General features: G+C 33.4%; 1 protein-coding gene and 1 long non-coding RNA gene across 6 annotated transcripts; one reads left to right on the top strand and one right to left on the bottom strand.

The window, feature by feature from the left end:
- Window positions 1-1626: 1626 nt before the first annotated feature.
- Window positions 1627-6789, bottom strand: LOC107935471 (uncharacterized). Of its 2 annotated transcripts, XR_005919952.1 has the most exons (4): window positions 5660-6789; window positions 4304-4474; window positions 2972-3047; window positions 1651-2064 (listed from the first exon to the last, which is right to left on the bottom strand). It is a non-coding gene; the product is annotated as an uncharacterized lncRNA (long non-coding RNA). The 2 variants fall into 2 exon arrangements; XR_005919951.1 differs by having other exon boundaries at window positions 1627-2064; window positions 2972-4474.
- A 644-nt stretch (window positions 6790-7433) lies between these two features.
- LOC121222598 (disease resistance protein RUN1-like) lies at window positions 7434-10912 on the top strand. Of its 4 annotated transcripts, XM_041103667.1 has the most exons (4): window positions 7435-8104; window positions 8194-9319; window positions 9717-9919; window positions 10280-10858. In XM_041103667.1, the coding sequence occupies exons 1-4, from the start codon at window positions 7620-7622 to the stop codon at window positions 10302-10304; spliced, it is 1839 nt and encodes a 612-aa protein (XP_040959601.1). In that variant the 5' UTR covers window positions 7435-7619; the 3' UTR covers window positions 10305-10858. The 4 variants fall into 4 exon arrangements, with proteins under 4 accessions (XP_040959602.1, XP_040959603.1, XP_040959601.1 ...); XM_041103668.1 differs by lacking the exon at window positions 9717-9919 and having other exon boundaries at window positions 7434-8104; window positions 8194-9260; window positions 10280-10486; XM_041103669.1 differs by lacking the exon at window positions 10280-10858 and having other exon boundaries at window positions 7434-8104; window positions 8194-9260; window positions 9717-9857.
- The last annotated feature ends 9911 nt before the right edge of the window (window positions 10913-20823 follow it).

Raw genomic sequence — 20823 nt, 5'->3', positions numbered from 1 at the left:
AGTTTGACATCTCAGTCAGGTCAGTGTGTCTCCACATATATTCCTATTGTTCAGCCTTTCTCTTGTTGCCACATGGAGTCATCGTCAACTTAACAAGCCGAGTCTTCATCTCCTACTTTTGGCTCTTGTCCCACGCCATCTGCCTTAGAAGTTTCATAGGCTGATTTTGGCTCTAACTGTGAGTCGCATCATCTCTCTTCTTCGCCCACAAGAGACAATTTCCCTGATCCAACCATAGTTACTTCCAACATTCAGTCTTCTCCTCTGCATATGAGGAATACTCATCAAATGGTTACTCGGTCTAAGGCCAACATTTTTAAACCCAAGGTTATGTCTGTTGAAGCTGTCTATTGTGAACCACACACGACTGAGGAGGCTTTTTCTACTACGGAGTGGCGAGCAGCAGCACAAGCTGAGTATGATACCCTGATACATGATTCCACCTGGGAACTTTTTCTGTTACCAAATGGTCGGAAGGTGATCGAATGTAAGTGGCTTTTCAAAGTAAAGAAAAATTCTGATGGAATTGTCGTTTGTCGTAAAACTTGGTTGGTAGCAAAAAGGTTATTCTCAAGTACTCGAGTGTGATTTCAAGGAAACGTTTAGTTCGGTAGTAAAACTTGCTACTATTTAAACCATATTGTCTGTTGCTGTTTCCAAGGTTGGCAGCTCCGTCAGGTCGATGTGAATAATGCATTTTTAAATGGCAATTTTGCTGATAAAATGTTCATGTAGCAACCTCTCGGATATGTTCAACATGGTTCGAATGGCCAATCTTTGGTATGTCATCTAAAAACGACTTTGTATAGGCTACGTCAGGCTCTGCGTGTCTGGTTTGATAAATTGAAATGTTTTCTCATTTCTGTCAATTTTCTCCTATCAAAATCTAATGTATCTCTGTTTTTTCGGGTTAAGCTCGAATCCACTCTTTATGTTCTCGTTTATGTGGGTGATATTATCATTACTGGAAGCATGCCTAACTGTATAAGTGATTTTGTCCAATAGTTGCATAATGATTTTTCCCTTAAAAACATGGGTGATCATCAGTATATTTTAGGCATTGATGTTACTCGATCGTCTACCAGGTGTCTTCATCTCTGCCAACAAAAGTACATCCACGATCTGCTTGACAGGAGTTCTATGCCTAATGCAAAGAGTGTTCACACTCTGATGATCAACTCGTCTGTCTTGTCCAAAGATGATGCGGATCGTCTTAGTGGTCCTACTGAATACAAAAGCCTAGCTGGTGCATTACAGTATGTGGTCCTGACTCGACCTGATATTTCATACGCGATAAATCGTATATGTCAGTTCATGCATGCGCCTACTGCTGTACATTTGGTTATATTAAAATGAATCTTGTGGTATTTATATGGCACTCTTGATTATGGGATAGTCTTTTGTCTATTTGACAGGCTTTCGTTAGTTTGTTATGTCGATGCCAATTGAGGGCTAAATTTTGATGATCGTCGGTCTACAACAGGCTACTGTGTGTATTTTGGCCATACACCCATCTCCTAGTGTTCTAAGAAACCGTAACACCCCCTAACCCCGAACCATTGCCAGAACAGGGTTACGAGGCATTACCGAACATATCAGACAACTTACGAATAACTCATAAATAAAATGAAATTCATAGTATAATTGAATAACTAAATCCTTATAATGAACTCTCAAAGTCTAAAACATGTATTAAAAGTGAAATGGGACTCGTTCAAGTACTCTAGAAATATATTTTTTTCGATAGCACCTCTACTTATTTTCACATAAAACCCCCTACAATTAAAACCGTATCCATTTCCAAACATAACCAAATCAACCCATTCAATATAATATCAATTTAAATTTATCAATGTACTAATTAAATTGAAACGAATAAACTTCTTTCATTATGATTCTTAGACTTGTACTACTAACATTTTTAACCATTTATATTCAAAACATGATAACCTTTATATACATCCTATGTACATACCATATTACCAAAAGAAAATATACATCACCAAAAGTTTGCTGAAGTCGAGTCTGGTTTTGGATGCTGATTCAGTACTTGACTTCTACAACCTGCGCATGGAAACAGCCGTACGCTGAGTATGCATATAATCGTGGTATCATTATAATTCAATTTATGTTTAAATACATTAAATCACACACACATACTTTTACATTACAATTATCATCACTTAATGAACGATTCAATCTTTTATATTATCATTTGATTATATACATATATACCATTCTTATTTCTTTATTTCAATTTTCACCTTTCACATATGTCATATCATTCAACTTTAGTTTTATCAGTAAATTTATTTCATTTGCCCCTATTAACTTGACTCGGACTTGGCGGATACACGGATTCCAACCAACACACCAGTACTACACATTGTACCTTAACGCTACATAGCACCTAAACAATAATCAGTAACGGTAGCAGTAATAGTAACAGTATTCAACATACAAAGTGCTAAATCTGTAACAGTAACGATAACAGTATTTGACACACAAAGTGTCGAATCGGTAACAGTAACAGTAGTCGGCATATAAATGCCTGATCAGTAAGCCGGCAAAAACCCATACTCTTCCATATCCTATGGCATGCCAACTATATCCGACTAGCCAGACTAGTTATTAGGGTATTTAATTCACTTTTCAGTACAATTTCCATCTTAGTTCAGTATCAATTATAATTCTTTATTTCAATCAGTTTCACAGTATTGCAATAATTCATTACTTCAGTAATTTCACAGTTCAATGCAGTACACATAACAATATTCAGTAACTTCACAATTCAATTCAGTACTCAAAAACAATATTCAATATTCCATAATTCAGTTGAGTATCAGTCTCAATTTCAATACCCAATCATAAATTTTCATTTTACTAAACACTTACCTTAAAATACTTACCACACATAATTAGTAAATTAAACACATAATAATGATAAAGTTTGAATTGTAGTGATACAAACCAGAATTCTCTTGGGATTTAATCCTCGACGATATTTTCTTTTCCTTTTTGGGCCGATGCTTCAGGCTCGATATTAGCTACAAACAATTAAAATAATTTCACAATCATTAGCACAACACAATTTAATTGCTGAAATTTTTATCTAACTTTTACTTTAATTCCAATTTGAATCCGAACTAAACCTATATATCTTTCTTTCTCAAACCCTTTTGCTACTCAATTTCTTGCCAAACTCACATTTAACTATCTAATTTTTATCATATTTTTATAATTTCAAATTTATTTCAATTTAATCCCTAAAACTCAAAACTTATAGCTTAGTTTACAATTCAATCCTTTATTCAATTCCAATAAAAATTTCTATCAAATTTATAAGAAAAAGACTTGACTAAACTTACCAATTAAATTTCAAGCTTTAAACCCTAATTTTTCCTTTCTTTTTTCTTTCCTGCTCTGTTTCGAAATGACCTCTGTTACTTTTAGCTTTGTTTCTTTTGTTTTATGTTTTCTTTTCTTTTTTTTATTCATTCACTTTATTTTATATTTAAGTTAATTAATAATTATAAAATATCTATTTTAATAATAAATATAATTAATACATTTGTACTATATCATAACCTTACATTTGTCTTAATCTAACTAATTTATCAAATAAATAAAATCTTTTAATATAATAATTTAATTAATAAATATCTTTTACTTAAAATTTAAGAAAATATACAATTATATTACAAATGTACAAATACATATATTACACATGTCTTTTATCATATCCATACAATTGGCATATTTTGATTTATTTAATAATATAATATCATTATAATTTAATTATCATTAATTATATAATTAAAACAAATAAAATCTTAGATTTTTTTCCCTTTCTGTCGCCTCGACTATGCTAAATGGCTTAATTGCCATTTTAGCCCTTATTACTTTCTTTTAATCTATAATTAGACTTTCACTCTTTAATCAATTTGATCCTTTTTCCTAATTACTTTAAGTTAAACTAAATCCACTAAAAAAAATCTAATTAAACACACTATTAGACTCATAATTTTAATTACTCCTAATAATTATTTACTAACTCGGTTTACTAAGACGGATGCCCGATAACACACTTTTTTGGTGCCCACGAATTTTGGGTCCTTACAGAAACAACAAGTTGTTTCTCGTTCTACGGCTGAGGCAGAATATTGGAGTCTAGCTGCGGCTACCAGTGATGTTACTTGGTTAGTCTCTTTGCTAAAGGAATTACAACTTTGCTCTGATGATCAACCTACAATTTGGTGTGACAACTCTAGTGTCGTAGCAGTTGCTGCTAATATCGTCTTACATTCTAAGTTCAAACATGTTGAGCTTGAGCTATTCTTTGTCCACGAAAAGGTAGCTGATGGTTCTGTTGTTGTCAGTGAGGTGCCTATTTGTGATCAGGTTACTGACATTCTTACCAAATCACTGTCTGTTTCGTCATTTGCTCGATTTCGCAGTCTTCTTCGGGTTTTTCCTGTCGAGAAGATGAGTGAATGATAGAGTATAGATAAAAAACTCTATTAGTCTATTAGATGTTAGTCTGTTATACAAGCAGTTATGCTGTTAAGTGAAATTGTTAGTAGAAGTTACTCATACGCATTTTATAAATACTATTGCTATACTGGTTAAATTCCAGATAATAATACAAAAATCATTCTCTGCATATTCTATTTTTCTTTCAACTTAATGTAGATATTAACATAAAGCAAGGTTGTGCCCTACGCCTATTTTTTTATTATCTCTCATTATAAATGTGTTTTTTGCTTGCAGAGTTTAAAGCAAGGTAGTATAAGTCAGCCAAAACCTAGAGATTAAGCTTTGACTTTTTAAATATGCTACTATGAAGGGAATGAAGATGGAATTGATTGGTGTAAGAAAATCAGATGAGGAAATAGAGAGTCAAGAGGGAATTAATGGAAAATCTTTGGAAAGGCCATTATGCTTGGAATTTTAGCTATGCAAAAAAGAGATGAACAAGTAAGCTTCTAATTTATTCTACTGAATTATTGTCATATATGAAATTGAATTATGTTGTATTGATGTATCCAATTCATGAATACATAATTCAAGTATCTCATTTTCATGTTTCAAGTCACTATCTCATTTTCAATTCACATACAATATCATCCAATATCAATCATAGTACCGTTTTATTTAACTACCCCTATTAACGCGACTCGGATTCGGACGGATACACAAAACCAACCAACACACCAGTTTGGTACCCACTGTCTCATCGGATAAATCCGAAGTAATATGCGCCCAGCGCTATATACATTGACACCCAGTGTCTCATCAGTTAAACCGAAGTAAATTGGCACCCACTGCCTCATCGACTTGAAGTCGAAGAAATTCTTGAACTCTTCTTATCCTATGGCATGCCATATATACCCGACTTATTAGCTCGATACAGTTAATAGAGTTCCAATTCACTTTTCAAATATAACCAATATCCAATATCAAATTTTTATATAATCACATTATCACATATATACATATGAATTTAATTCAATTAATATAAATTTAATAAATTTATCACATACCTAATCAATCCATTTCAATGGTAAAACACAATAATTTTCACCTTCAATACTTACCATATACAAGAAATCAAAATGTAATAATTTTACAACTTAGTTCGGATTATAGAAATACAAACCAAGAATTTCGAGCTATTCGACGTCGACTTTATCTTTTCCCTTTTTAGTCGAGGATTCCGGTACGACGTTAGCTACAGAATTAAAATAATAAAAATTCATCAATACAACATAATTCAATTTCATATTGAATATTTTAATTTTTACTCAATATTTGCCTAAATTTTAATTTATCCCTTAAATCGAGACTAATTTTTATTCTTCACATTTAATTATATATTTTCATACAAATTCCACTTTAAACTAAATTTAACTCCCTATTTTCACTTAAATCCCTAAATTTTAAAAATTTCACTATTTAGTCCATATTACTCAGAATTTTCAATCTATTCTAGAATTTAATCCCTTTTCAGTTCTAGCTTAAAATCTATAATTTAATCCCTAATACTAAAATTATTCAACATTAGCAACCTTTAAAAACTCAATCAATGCTAAAAATTCAACATGGGTTGCGTAATACTTAGCACCAGAATTCCCAAAATATGAAGATTACAAGAAAATAGACTAAATTTACTAACCAATTAAACTTTAAAACTTTTGGAGCCCTAGCCTTGCGTCTCTTCTTTCTTTCTTTTTCTTTTTCTTTTTCTTTCTTTTTAATTTTCTTGGCTTTGTCTTTCATTTTCTTTTACTTAATTGATTTATTATTATATAATATATATTTTCTTAATACTTAAGGTAACTTTAATTAATGCCGTCCTACTAAAGAAGCAAAGGTATAATTGCTTCTTTAGTTCCTTTAATTATTCTTTAATCTATACTTCAACTTTTACCCTATATGCAATTTAGTCTTTATACCTAATTACTCTTAATTCGAATAAATTCACTTAACCAAAACTTAATTAACTACACAACTAGCTTCGCAAATATTTATTAATATTCACGAGTTCAATTTACGGGAACGGAGTCCCGAGAATACACTTTTCGATACCCCCGACTATCGGGTTGTTACACGTTTTCTATATAACCCCAGCCTTCTCAAGATCCAAAAGTCTTTGGCTTGAAAAAAAGACTCCCCAAAATTTAAGTCATGGCAACTTAGATAGAAAATTCATGAAAGGTAATGAAAAGTTTTCAAATTATCAATTAAGAATTAAACTTCTCTCATAATTGATAAAATATATTATTTATCGATAAATCATTTTAACACATTAATCAAATTAGTCATGTTCAATTAAGTTGATTTTAACCACTTCTCCAATCAAATCTTGACATAAAATGTTTTGCTTAATTTTACTAATATTAAAAGTTTTAATTGAGAAATAATATTTTTAGTAATTTAAAATTTTAAACATGTTTGATAACCTAGAATGAAAATTACACAATAAATGTTAAAAAAAAGTGAAAAATGATAAACATGTATAATAACCCACATGTTTCTCTTGTTATCTCAACCTTTTTCTGGAATTTCTTTTGTGATTAAAGATTTTTAGATAATTTTTTTGTGTCATTAATTAATATAAATAAATAATACCATAACATGATTTTTTCCTTAAAATTACAAGAATCTTTTATGATAAAAGATTTTTTTTTCATCCATACTAAAATTTTAACCTGAATAGTTAACAACCTTACCTATTTGAATTAATTAATGACAACATAAAAATAAAGAGATCATTTTAAAGAAGAAGGACTAAATCTCAAATTTTTAGAATAGTAGAGGGACCTGAAACAAAATTTGACCCTTTCCGAATTGGCTAATTTCATGGGCGGTGCAGTTTGTAAGTGGTCCGCTCGCACATTAATTACCCATCAACCACCAAAACACTCTCGTGCAAGTAACACCTGTGTTGAGTAAAAGATAATTGGCTAAGCTCAAGTCGTCGCCTGTGCTTTTGCCTAAGCCTTCGATCTCTTTCCCGTTTACACTTTTTCTTCTTACAATAATACCACAGCCCAAGCAAAACTCACTTGCTATATTTGTTCTCTCTTTTGCTTCAAGCACACTATCAATACTCTTTCATGGCTTCTTCTTCTTCATCTTCTACTCTAATGATGCATCATGTTTTCTTGAGCTTCAGAGGTGAAGACACGCGCCTTAATTTCACCAGTCATCTACTTGAGGCTTTGAAAAGCGAGGGACTTGATGTTTTCTTCGATGAAGAAAAACTGGAAAAAGGGGAGCAGCTTTCACAAGCACTTTCTCGAGCAATTGCAGTCTCAAATATCTCAATCATCGTTTTGTCTGCAGACTATGCCTCTTCGAAATCATGCTTGGTTGAACTCTCTGACATCATGATCCGCAAGCGCTCTCATGGACATACTGTTATTCCCATCTTTTATCATGTTGATCCTTCCAACGTGCGAAAAATTGGTGGGAGTTTTGAGACATCCTTCAAGGAGCATGAATCAAAGCAACCAACTGATACAGTACAACCATGGAAATTTGCTTTTGCAGAGATCGGTACATTAAAAGGGTGGCATATAGAAGGAGGCAAATTTGACAGGTAACAATAATTTTCTCATCTTGTTATTTTCAACTTATCTTTGTTTTAGATTTCATATTTACTTATTTACATTTTTTATGGTTTTCTAGACCTGAAACCGAGTACATTAAAGATGTTGTTGAATATGTTATAAAAAAGTTAACGAATATTGGGTTTGAAAGTGCTTCTGAAGAATTGGTTGGAATAGAATATCAGAAAAATGCGATTTTGAAGCTGATTAAGCAAAAAGACTGTCGTGTAATAGGACTTTGGGGAATGGGTGGTCAAGGCAAAACAACCCTTGCTGAGGCTGTATATAAAAAATTCTATTCAGTGTTTGAAAGTCGCTGGTTTCTTCAAAATGTTAGAGAGGAAATAAAAAAACAAGGGAAGGAATCTTTACGAAAAGAATTTCTTTCGAAATTATTGGACTCAAATGTTGATATAGGCACCCCCTCCATTGGATCCACTTTAACTCAAGAGAGACTCAACAAGAAGAAAGTACTTGTCCTTGATGATGTTGATGACTCAGACCAAATAGATTATATGGGTGTTCAATATTTTGGTTCTGGAAGTAAAACCATTATAACATCAAGAGATAGACAAGTGCTTGAGAGTGGAGGAGCTGACGGTACAATACATGAGGTGAAAGGGTTAAATGAGATCGATTCTCTTCAACTTTTTTCTACCTTTGCGTTTAAGCAGTTGAATCCCGCAGTTGGTTTTCAAGATCTATCCCGTAGGTTTGTAAAGTACACTCAAGGCAATCCACTTGCTCTTAAAGTTTTGGGTTCTGATTTAAATAAAAGAAGTAAAAGTTATTGGGAAAGTAAGGTGGAGAAGCTAAAGGACTGTCCCCCAGAAAAGAAAATTTCAGAGGCTTTGAAAAGTAGTTATGATGGGCTAGATTTAGTAGAGCAGAATATATTTCTTGACATTGCATGCTTCTTTAAAGGGGAACCCATGGAAAGAACAAAACTTATTCTAAGTGGTTGTTATAAGGGTGCAGAGTGTGGAATAAACAAATTGGTTGACAAATGCCTGATCAATGTCTCAACTAGTTATTGGCGTTATTCTACAATTTGGACCAGTGGAATATTTGGAGATGCAATTTCTATGCATGATACGCTTGAAGAGATGGGAAAGGACATTGTTTGTCAAGAATCTAAGACCCTTGGTAAGTGCAGTAGACTATGGAATCTTAAACACGTGAAAGAAGTGCTCAAATATAATAAAGTAAGCACTAATTATATTTATATTCTTTTATTTTTGGTATTGTCATTTGGTTGAATGCCAGTATATAAACCTATACATTTGATATCATATAAATTATTATCCCTTTTTAATTAGTATTTAGAATATAAAATAATTATCATCATACCCGACACATAATGACTATGTTTTAGATATAATGTAGAATCTGCTCAATGTTTATGACTTAGTTAAATCCTTAATGCATTGGTTTGAAAAAATAAAAACAAAAGAAAAGAAAAAACTTTTTGTATGTAAAAGTTCCTAAAAGTGCTCAATTAGTCTACTCCTATCCTAATATAATTATTTTTTATGAGTTATTTAATGGAATGTCTATAAATTTTTCCATGCTAATATTTGATAAATTGGTTTTTGTTATCAGGAAACTGATCGAATTCAAGGAATAAAGGTAGACATGTCACGAATGGGTAACCTATTATTCCAACCTTCTGTTTTTGAAAGCATGATTAATCTTAGATGTATTTTCTTCTATTGCCCTCGGAGTTGGTTGATGAAAGAGGATGAGGATTATAAGAAGCTAAATACATACCAAGATGATATTATATCTCTTCTGGATGAGCTAAGGTATCTTCGATGGGATTATTATCCCTTCAAATCTTTATCATCAAGTTTTAATCCAAAGAACCTTGTCGGATTGGAATTAAAATATGGAAACATGGAACAACTTTGGAACGAAGTTCATCACGTATATATACTTTTATACTTTCTTCATCCAAGAATTTTTTTTAAGAAAAAGAATTTATAATTGATATAGCATTTAAATAACATATTTTTATTAAATTTAAAAAATAAATAAATATAAAAGATTTTATTCTATTTTTTAAAAGAAACAATTTGATGAATTAATACACCCAATACATCAAATATAAATTTTTAGTCTAAGTAAATGATGCTCTAACTACTTTATGTTCTCATCATGTGCAGGATCTTGTTCATTTACGGGAAATAGACCTTTTCAGTTGCAAAAATTTAAAGAAGATCCCTAATTTATTAGGAGCCCTCAACCTTGAAAGACTTGACTGTGACAATTGCGAAAGTTTGGTTGAACTTCCTTCCCTCGCCCATTTGACATCAGTTAAAATCCTTCGCCTTGGGGGATGTCGTAGTCTCAAGAAGTTTCCGGAGATCCCAAATAACTCTGATGAGTTAGATTTATCAGAAACCGGAATAAAAGAAGTGCCTGATTTCATTGAGCATCTCGACAGACTTCAATGGTTGACCTTGACAAACTCAATGGTAAAAGATGTATCAAGCAATATTTCAAAGTTGAAATCCCTTAAAGAACTAGAACTTAGTGGTTGTCCAATCGTTAAATTTCCAACTGTTGATGTGTGCTCACCAAGCTTGAGGTTTAAAAGCCTTAGGCTTATGCATATGGATCGTTGCAAGAGCCTCAAATTACTCTCAGAGCTTCCACCATATCTGCTTGACTTGAATGTACATGACTGCACATCATTAGAAAAAGTTTCCTTTGCAGATAAAAAATTTATATCAGTTTGATTCTTTAGGTGATGATTGTTATGATGTGTTTTGGATGTTATTCTGTAATTGCTTCAACTTGAATCAAGAGTCAACTAATAACATTGAGGCAAATGCCATGCTCAAAATTGGATCCCTAGCTAAGGAATGGGCAGCGATATATGGTACGGAATACGAGAGTGATTACCCTCCAAGTTTGATTTGTTGTTTCCCAGGAAACAAAATTTCAACAAATAAGTTCAAGTATCAGAGCATGAATTCTTCCTTAAGTTTGAAGATAGCCCCAAATGGGGGTGGTGGGAGCAGATTTTTGGTTTTTGTTATCTGCCTTGTGGTTGATCTTGTTGAAAGGTCAACAAAGGTAGGAAGCAACTTGTTAAAAAGGTTGAGCAAGTTGCACCGAATGTTGAAAAGTTGAATGGGATAATTGCAATTTTGGTCCCTAATTTTTTAGGCCATTTGTAAGTTAGTCCCTGAACTTCAACTATAAATAGGCCTTTTCATTTTTCATTTCAACCATCCCAACCAATCTTTCTCTCTTAGTTTTCTCTCTTCTCCCATTTGAGAATTCTTAAGGAATTCTATTTGTTTATAATACTTTGAAGATAGTAAAGTTATCATCTGGTGTTAGTGCCCGAGGACGTAGGTATAATTTACCGAACCTCGTTAAAACTCTTGTGTTCTTTCTTGTCCTATTTTTCTTTCAATATTTGAGGGTATAATAGTAGTATTTAATTGTGCTATTAAATTACTATAGAAGGGATATTCTGTCTAAGGAAAGACTTGGTATTTAAGAGATCCATGTGATCCACCTCTCTTTCCTGGAAATTGAACTTTGTGTGATTTTTTAATACAATAATTTACACGCTTCCGACCCTATTGGAACAACAAGTGGTATCAAGAGCCGAAGGTTAATCGTAGTATGCTCTGTGGTTGCAGTTTAAACTGATCTTCCACATCAGAAAAGATTTCCTTAGGTATATTGAAAGATTATGGAGAAAACGGTCGGTGTAGGAGCTTCAACATCGTCCATGTGGACAAGACCGACAATTGCAAATGCAAGATTGGCCGTGGAGATCTTTGATGGCACGGGCCATTTTGGTATGTGGCAAAGTGAGGTTCTAGATGCCCTTTTTCAGTAGGGTCTAGACATTGCCATTGATGAAGAGAAACCAGATGATGTTCAGGAGAAAGATTGGAAGGCGATCAATCGGTTGGCATGTGGCACAATTCGATCATGCCTTTCTCGAGAGCAGAGGTATGCTTTTTCAAAGGAGACTTCTACAAATAAGTTGTGGGTGGCACTTGAAGAAAATTTTTTGAAGAAAAACAGTCAAAATAAGCTCCACTTGAAGAAAAGACTGTTTCGCTTCACATACGTCCCAAGTACCACAATGAATGATCACATCACCAAATTTAATCAGTTAGTCACTGATTTGCTGAATATGGATGAGACATTCAAAGATGAAGATTTGGCTTTGATGCTGTTGGGGTCACTTCCTGAGGAGTTTGAGTTCCTAGAAACTACTCTACTTCATGGCAGGAGTGATATATCTCTGAGCGAAGTCTGTGCGGCCTTATACAGTTATGAACAGAGAAAGAAGGACAAACAGAAAAACTCAATCAGAGATACAGAAGCTTTAGTAGTCCGAGGTCGTTCATACACTCGGAAGAAAACTCAAAAGGGGAGATCAAAGTCAAAGTCCAGACTCGGGAAAGATGAATGTGCTTTTTGTCATGAGAAAGGCCACTGGAAGAAAAATTGTCCAAAGCTGAAGAATAAGGGAAAAGCTGCTGTAGATGCTTGTGTTGCTAAGCATGATACTAGTGACTCTGAACTATCACTGGTTACATCATCATCGTCGTTCCATTCAGATGAGTGGATATTGGATTCGGGTTGTACCTATCATATGTCCCCTAACCGGGAGTGGTTCTCTGATTTAGTAGAACTAAATGGAGGAGTTGTTTATATGGGCAATGACAATGCCTGTAAAACTGTTGGGATAGGTTCAATCCAATTAAAGAATCAAGATGGATCAACCAGAGTTCTGACTGATGTTCGGTACGTGCCCAGTTTGAAGAAAAATCTCATCTCATTGGGAGCCTTGGAATCCAATGGTTTAGTTGTTACTATGAGAGATGGGATTTTGAAAGTGACATCTGGCGCAATTGTGATATTGAAGGGCATCAGGAAAAATAACTTGTATTACTACCAAGGTAGTACAGTTATTGGAGCAGTCGCTACAGCTTCCGGTAACAAAGAATTGGGCTCAATGCAGTTGTGGCATATGAAGTTGGGACATGCCAGTGAAAAATCCTTGCAAATTCTGGCAAAGCAAGGATTGTTGAAAGGTGCAAAGGCTTACAAATTAAAATTTTGCGAGCATTGTGTTCTGGGAAAGCAAAAGAGAGTGAAATTCGGTACTGCTATCCATAATACAAAAGGTATTTTGGAATATGTTCACTCAGATGTGTGGGGGCCTTCCAAGACACCTTCATTGGGAGGAAAACACTACTTTGTTACTTTTGTTGATGACTTTTCCAGAAGATTTTGGGTGTATACCATGAGAACTAAGGATGAAGTGCTTAGAGTTTTTCTTAAATGGAAAACTATGATCGAAAACCAGACTGGCAAGAAAATCAAACGGCTTAGGACGGACAATGGAGGGGAATATAAAAGTGATCTGTTCTTCGATGTGTGCCAAGAGTATGGTATTGTTCGACACTTCACAGTTAGGGATACACCACAGCAGAATGGATTGGCAGAGCGTATGAATCGAACATTGCTGGAGAAAGTTCGATGTATGTTGTCCAATGCTGGGTTGGGCAAGCAATTTTGGGCTGAGGCTGTGACATACGCTGGCCATCTTGTTAATCGTTTGCCATCATCTGCATTAGAAAGAAAAACTCCTATGGAGGTATGGTCTGGAAAACCGGCTACAGATTATGATTCCTTACATGTGTTTGGATCCACTGCATATTACCATGTGAAAGAGTCAAAGTTAGATCCGAGGGCAAAGAAAGCTCTCTTTATGGGAATCACTTCTGGAGTGAAGGGATTTTGTCTTTGGTGCTTAAGCACAAAGAAAATGATCTGTAGCAGAGATGTTACCTTTGATGAATCTGCCACATTGAAAAAGGTAGCAGATAAAGATATTCAGACGAGCAATGCTCCACAGCAGGTGGAGTGTACTCCAAAACGGGTGGAGTTTGAGCAGATGGGGATTTGCCCAGTTAATAAGTCTAATTCTTCAGCCACAATGGAGGAATTAGAGGTTGAAGATGTTCTGACCCAAGAACCACTAAGTACACCAGAACCAGTTGCAGTTGCAAGGCCACAGAGAGAAATTCGTAAACCTGCTCGATTTACTGATATGGTGGCCTACGCCCTTCCCGTTGTTGATGATATTCCTATCACTTATCAAGAAGCAATGCAAAGCTTAGAAAGTGATAAATGGAAAAGCGCCATGGATGAAGAAATGCAGTCTCTCCTGAAGAATAATACTTGGGAATTGGCGCAATTACCGAAAGGTAAAAGGGCAATCGGATGCAAGTGGGTATTCGCAAAGAAAGATGGATCTCCTAGCAAGAAGGATATTCGCTACAAGGCAAGATTGGTAGCTAAAGGCTACGCTCAGAAGGAGGGAATTGACTACAATGATGTATTTTCCCCTGTTGTGAAGCATTCCTCCATTAGAATTTTGTTGGCCTTGGTAGCACAGTTGAATTTGGAGCTAGCTCAATTTGATGTTAAGACGGCTTTCTTGCATGGTGAGTTAGAAGAGGAGATCTATATGACTCAGCCCGAAGGATACACAGATGCTGGTGGTAGAAATTGGGTTTGTAAGCTGAACAAATCGCTATATGGATTGAAGCAATCCCCGAGGCAGTGGTACAAAGCGATTTGATAGCTTTATGAGAAGGCAGAAGTACACAAGAAGCAAATATGACAATTGTATGTATTTGCAGAAGCTGCATAACGGATCTTTCATTTATCTACTCTTGTATGTTGATGATATGTTAATCGCTTCGAAGAGCCAAAATGAGATAGATAAGCTGAAGGCTTAGTTGAATCAAGAGTTCGAGATGAAAGATCTAGGTGAGGCCAAGAAGATTCTCGGCATGGAGATAAGTAGAGATAGATAGAGAGGCAAGCTCTGTTTAAATCAGAAGCAATATCTGAAAAATGTATTACAATGTTTTGGTGTAAATGAAAACACAAAACATGTAAGTACCCCACTTGCTTCTCATTTGAAACTTAGTGCTCAATTATCTCCGAAGACTGAAGATGAAAGAGAATATATGGCGAAAGTCCCATATGCTAATGCAGTTGGGAGTTTGATGTATGCGATGGTGTGTACGAGGCCTGACATTTCACAAGCTGTTGGAGTTGTGAGCAGGTATATGCATGATCCTGGAAAAGGACATTGGCAAGCTGTGAAATGGATTCTACAGTATCTTCGAAAAATCATAGATGTTGGTTTAATTTTTGAACAGGATGAAGCACTTGGTCAGTTTGTAGTTGGATATGTTGATTCCGACTTTGCTGGTGATTTAGATAAACGTCGTTCAACTACGGGGTATCTGTTTACTCTTGCGAAAGCCCCAGTGAGTTAGAAGTCTACCTTACAGTCTACAGTAGCTGTGTCTACTACAGAGGCAGAATATATGGCAGTTACAGAAGCTGTTAAGGAGGCTATTTGGCTTAATGGATTATTGAAAGACTTGGGAGTTGTTCAAAGTCACATTAGTCTATATTGTGACAGTCAGAGTGCTATTCATTTAGCGAAAAATCAAGTCTATCATTCAAGAACCATGCATATCGACATAAGATATCACTTTGTGCGGGAAGTCTTTGAAAAAGGAAAAATTCTACTTCAGAAGATTCCGACAGCAGATAATCCCGCAGATATGATGACCAAAGTGGTAACAACAATCAAGTTTAATCATTGTTTGAACTTGATTAACATCCTGAGAATTTGAGCACCTACAGGTGTATGGCGCTCGAGAGCGCATTTAGAGGCACTACAAAAGATAACTTTATCGAATTTGGGGAGTTGAAGGAAGTGTGTGAAGATGTGATTATCCTAATCAAATCTTCAAGGTGGAGATTGTTGAAAGGTCAACAAAGGTAGGAAGCAACTTGTTAAAAAGGCTGAGCAAGTTGCACCGAATGTTGAAAAGTTGAATGGGATAATTGCAATTTTGGTCCCTAATTTTTTAGGCCATTTGCAAGTTAGTCCCTGAACTTCAACTATAAATAGGCCTTTTCATTTTTCATTTCAACCATCCCAACCAATCTTTCTCTCTTAGTTTTCTCTCTTCTCCCATTTGAGAATTCTTAAGGAATTCTATTTGTTTATAATACTTTGAAGATAGTAAAGTTATCATCTGGTGTTAGTGCCCGAGGACGTAGGTATAATTTACCGAACCTCGTTAAAACTCTTGTGTTCTTTCTTGTCCTATTTTTCTTTCAATATTTGAGGGTATAATAGTAGTATTTAATTGTGCTATTAAATTACTATAGAAGGGATATTCTGTCTAAGGAAAGACTTGGTATTTAAGAGATCCATGTGATCCACCTCTCTTTCGTGGGAATTGAACTTTGTGTGATTTTTTAGTACAGTAATTTACACGCTTCCGACCCTATTGGAACAACAGATCTCACTCACTGCCGTTCCATTACGCATGTTGTATTTACTTGTGAGTACCAACTTACAGCCACCGATGGTGGCAATGGTGGTGGTGGTTATGAAAAGCTAGAAAGTGAAATATATTTGTCATCTTTTTCTGAGCCAGTGAAGTGCCAGGATTGTCACGTGTTTATTCTATCTGCAACCGACATGGTTAAAGAATACCAGAATTATGAGGAGGCATCATTTGAATTCGACATCAGATATTGCATTTTTGAAGATGATGTAGACATGAAGGTGGAGAGATGTGGTGTTCATGTATTTTACGTGGATGCAGAGAGTGATACGGTTGCTACAGATGGTACAGATGATACAGATGCTACTGAAAAGAGACATGCTGGGAACAAAGAAGCTTTAGATATGATGGTGAAGAAGGGGATGGAGGACTTAAAAGATTGAAATAGTTTGTATTTCTTTCCATCTTTGGCTCTGCTTTTGAGGACTTTCAACTTCTCAATTATGTCATCCAAATGCATAGGTAAGGGTTTCATTTTCATCTCATTTTTTCATATTATCACAAAATTTTCAGTTTTTTCATTTCTTTTTCATATTGTCATACTTCTGTTTTCCACAATTGTTAATTGTAAATTTTCAACTTATAAATTAGTGACACAAAATGAAGTGCTTTAATTAATTAAAACCAACCAGGGTGAATCTAAACTTGCTCTGCTTTATAAATTACTTGTCTTCTAGACGGTAACTGGTGAATTTATTGAGGGCAAAATTTATTATTATACCAATCCAAATTATATGAATTTGATAGAAGACATTAACGATGTAGTTAAATGTTCTTATTCAATTTTCAAATTTTACTTGTTGCTCACTTTCAAAATTAACAAAGATGAAATTTCTCTTCTTTTAAAGGGACCAATTTATTCAATTTTAAAATTAAGAAAGACTAAAGAAATCGTTTTACCCAAACTTGCCTTCCCTACGTTAGAAAGGACTAACAAAGAAAATCTATCATTATTTCACATAGGAAAATAGAAACACAACACCCTTCCTTCCAAAGACTTTCTATTTAGGGGAAAAAAGTGAAAATTATTCTTCAAGAAAGTGGTAGGAAATTTAAGTTCAATTCACTTAAAATTGTCTAAAAGTGGCAATTATTCTTAAGAAGTTTTTGTTAGGAAATTCGTAAGAAATTTCATCACAACTCAAAAAGAAATTCATGAATGGTGACAATTTTTTTTAAAGTTATACGTTTGGTTACAAAATCAACTAATATATGTTTTGGTATAGATGATTTACTCATACTAACATATTAAATAGGCCCTTAACCTTTATCATATTATCTAAATAATCTTGTGTACTTTTATCATACCCCACATAAGCCTTTAAACTTTATTTGTTATCCAAATAACTTTTAATTTTTAACTTGTATCTAGAAAAGTTTGTCTCCCATTGGAAGACCTTGACTTGGAAATTAACACCCATCATCATCATCATGGTCATCATTTGGAACAAGTTTCCTTGTTGGTCAAAACTCCCTTTTAATACTCTTTCATGCCTTCTTCTTCATCAAAGTCCACATCACCAGAAGGCTAATATATAGACTTAAGGCTTAAAATATGGTTCTTTATATAAACTCTAAATCTTTTTGCCTTTGTTTTTCTAAATGATGTGAAATATGGGCTTTTATATAGATTCACAATCCCTTTGTGCTTTGTCCTTAAGCAATACGAGATTTATTATCTTTTTAACTAACAAAAGATTTAAGTTAAACTTGGTTTTTAAAAACTAACCATAATAGTTAAACTTTGCACAACAATAAACACAAATAAAATATATTAAATGGTGATTATAAGTTGATGTTGAAATTCAACACTCCCCTCATCACCAACTTAGTTTAAAATTAACATGTCATTCGAAATAAGGGCTAATTTAAACACAGATAAAAACATTGGGGTTTATTTGGGTACAACAAAAGTAAACTAGTTCAAGGACTCTTTTAAGAATTTTTACCATTTGCTCAACACTGTCCCATTGGAAGACCTTGACTTTTGTGGGTAAAATATACAAATAAAGAAGACTGTCATTTCCTGGAAAGTGTGAGAGTGACAATTTTCTTGACTCAGATAATTAGCTAATCTGCGCTAGTCGTTGCCTTTGTTAAATCTCATATTCTCATTGCCATTTAATACTAGGATACCAAAGCTCCCTTTGTGTACTTTCCGCTCTTCTTCCTCGATCTCACAATCCATACATTTTCATAGCATCTTCTTCATTTCTTCTCGTCAAATGATGCATTAAGTTTTCATAACCTTCAGAGATGAAGGCACATGCCTTAACTCAAAATTTATGTACTCATAGGTTCTAGTACGATAAAATTATCATGACTTTAATAAAATTAGAATTTAGTTAAGAAAATAATTTAATTTAATTTAATTTAATTGAATGAATGAATTAAATTTATTTTAATTAATTATATCAATAATATTTTTACAATGAAAACTTGATATTGGGTTAGATAAATTAAATGAGTTCATTTAAAGTTCATATAGACTTGATCACGGGTTGAGGCAATGTAAAATTTTAGACCTATTTTCTAAGCCCGGCCTGACCTACCCGTATTAATTTTTTTAGATTATTTTTATGTAAAGATAAATTTTAAAAATATAATACATCAAATACACTAAAAAATTAAAATAAAATTAAAAATATATTTTTTAAAATAAATATTTATACTTAAATAACACTAACACAGTTGCAACTCAACAATCAAATGGTTTTAAAATAGTAGCAAAATTAACAATAAAACAAAAAATTCAATATCCAAACAATAACAACAAAATATTAACAATACAATAATAAAATTATAACGAAACAACAATATAACAGCAGGAAACAACAACAGAAAAGAAATAGTCAAATTCGAGCTAGGCCAAAATATCTAGCCCAAGACCCGAGCTATTTAGAAAATTTACCGATATTGGTACGTTGAATAATATTTTACTCAACATTTACGTTCTAACACATAAACTATTATTTTCCAACTTTTAAATTAATTGCCAATGACAGAAATATGAAGTGCTTTAATTAATTAAAACCAACCAGAGTCACATGCTCTACAAATAGCTTGTGATTTAGAATTTTCATTCTTTGGTGCATTATCAACTTACTTTTTTCCTTATGCATTTTACAAGCTATATGTACGGTTGTGATGTGCAAATTTTGTGGAACTTCCATGAAAATTCAGCCTAGGGGTGGTCTGCTTTGATTTATCCAAATTCCTACATATGTAGCTTCGAGGAAAGAAAGAAGGTTTATTAGTCATTTTGAAATTGGCGTCAAAAGCAAAAGCAACCTTTGTTTTTTTTCTCAGCCAATAAATAAGTTTAATGTATAGTCTTTATCACCTCATCAAAAACAAAAAAGTGAGTTTCCATGCTTTGGTGCATTATCAACTTTTACTTGTCCTTATGCATTTTGGAACAATATGTATGACTGTCATATGCGGATTTTCTTTGTAAATTCAGCGAAAAAACAAAAGAAAAAGGAGAAGATTCTTGACATCTTTGTAGCATATTTTTTGCAATCAATGAATTAAAATTAGACAATTTTTTAATCTCACTCGTGGCTTTAAAATAAAAGCTCCACTACTAATGCTGCTGTACTACCTATTTTTCACATTTATTAAAAGAGGATTACCTTTTTAATTTGTTTCTAAATATGTCCTAATTTTATATTATTCTAATAATCCAAACTAATTTGGGCATCAATATTTTGTGCTTTGAAATTTACTTAATATCCATCAACTAGATTTGGTTACAAAATCAACTAGTAACCTCTTTTCCTATAGATGATTTGCTTAGACTAATATACTCAATAAGTCATAAGCTTTATTCAGTTAAGCTCTTAAAATTTTATGGGTAAATTATCTCGTTAGTCATTTTAAATAGGGGTCACTCCTATTTTTGTTGCTCTAATATTTTTGTTAATTTGGTCATCCAAAAAGGAAATTGATCACTCTTCTGTTAAACGATAATGAAATATTGATTGTGTATTTCCATATTAGTCATGCTGAAATTTTTATGATGGAAGCAATGTTTTTTTTTTAAAAATTCACGTCAATATTTCAATTGGAATAATTAATAGTAATATTTACTTGGATTAATTGACGATATTATTGTACTAAACGATCAAATTATTCCATTTTAAAGTATAAAAATAAAAATCTAAATTTAGGAATAATAATAGGACCAAAACAAAATTTTAATTGTAAGGACTAAATTATAAAATCTATAAATTTTAGAAAAGAGACTGTTTTGCAAAATTGTACAAAAAGAGGTTTAG

The sequence above is a fragment of the Gossypium hirsutum genome, chromosome D10 (genome assembly GCF_007990345.1).
Source record: "Gossypium hirsutum isolate 1008001.06 chromosome D10, Gossypium_hirsutum_v2.1, whole genome shotgun sequence".
Classification (NCBI taxonomy): domain Eukaryota; kingdom Viridiplantae; phylum Streptophyta; class Magnoliopsida; order Malvales; family Malvaceae; genus Gossypium; species Gossypium hirsutum.
Note: the sequence above shows the minus strand (reverse complement) of the source record. Positions and strands in the feature narration are given on the sequence as shown.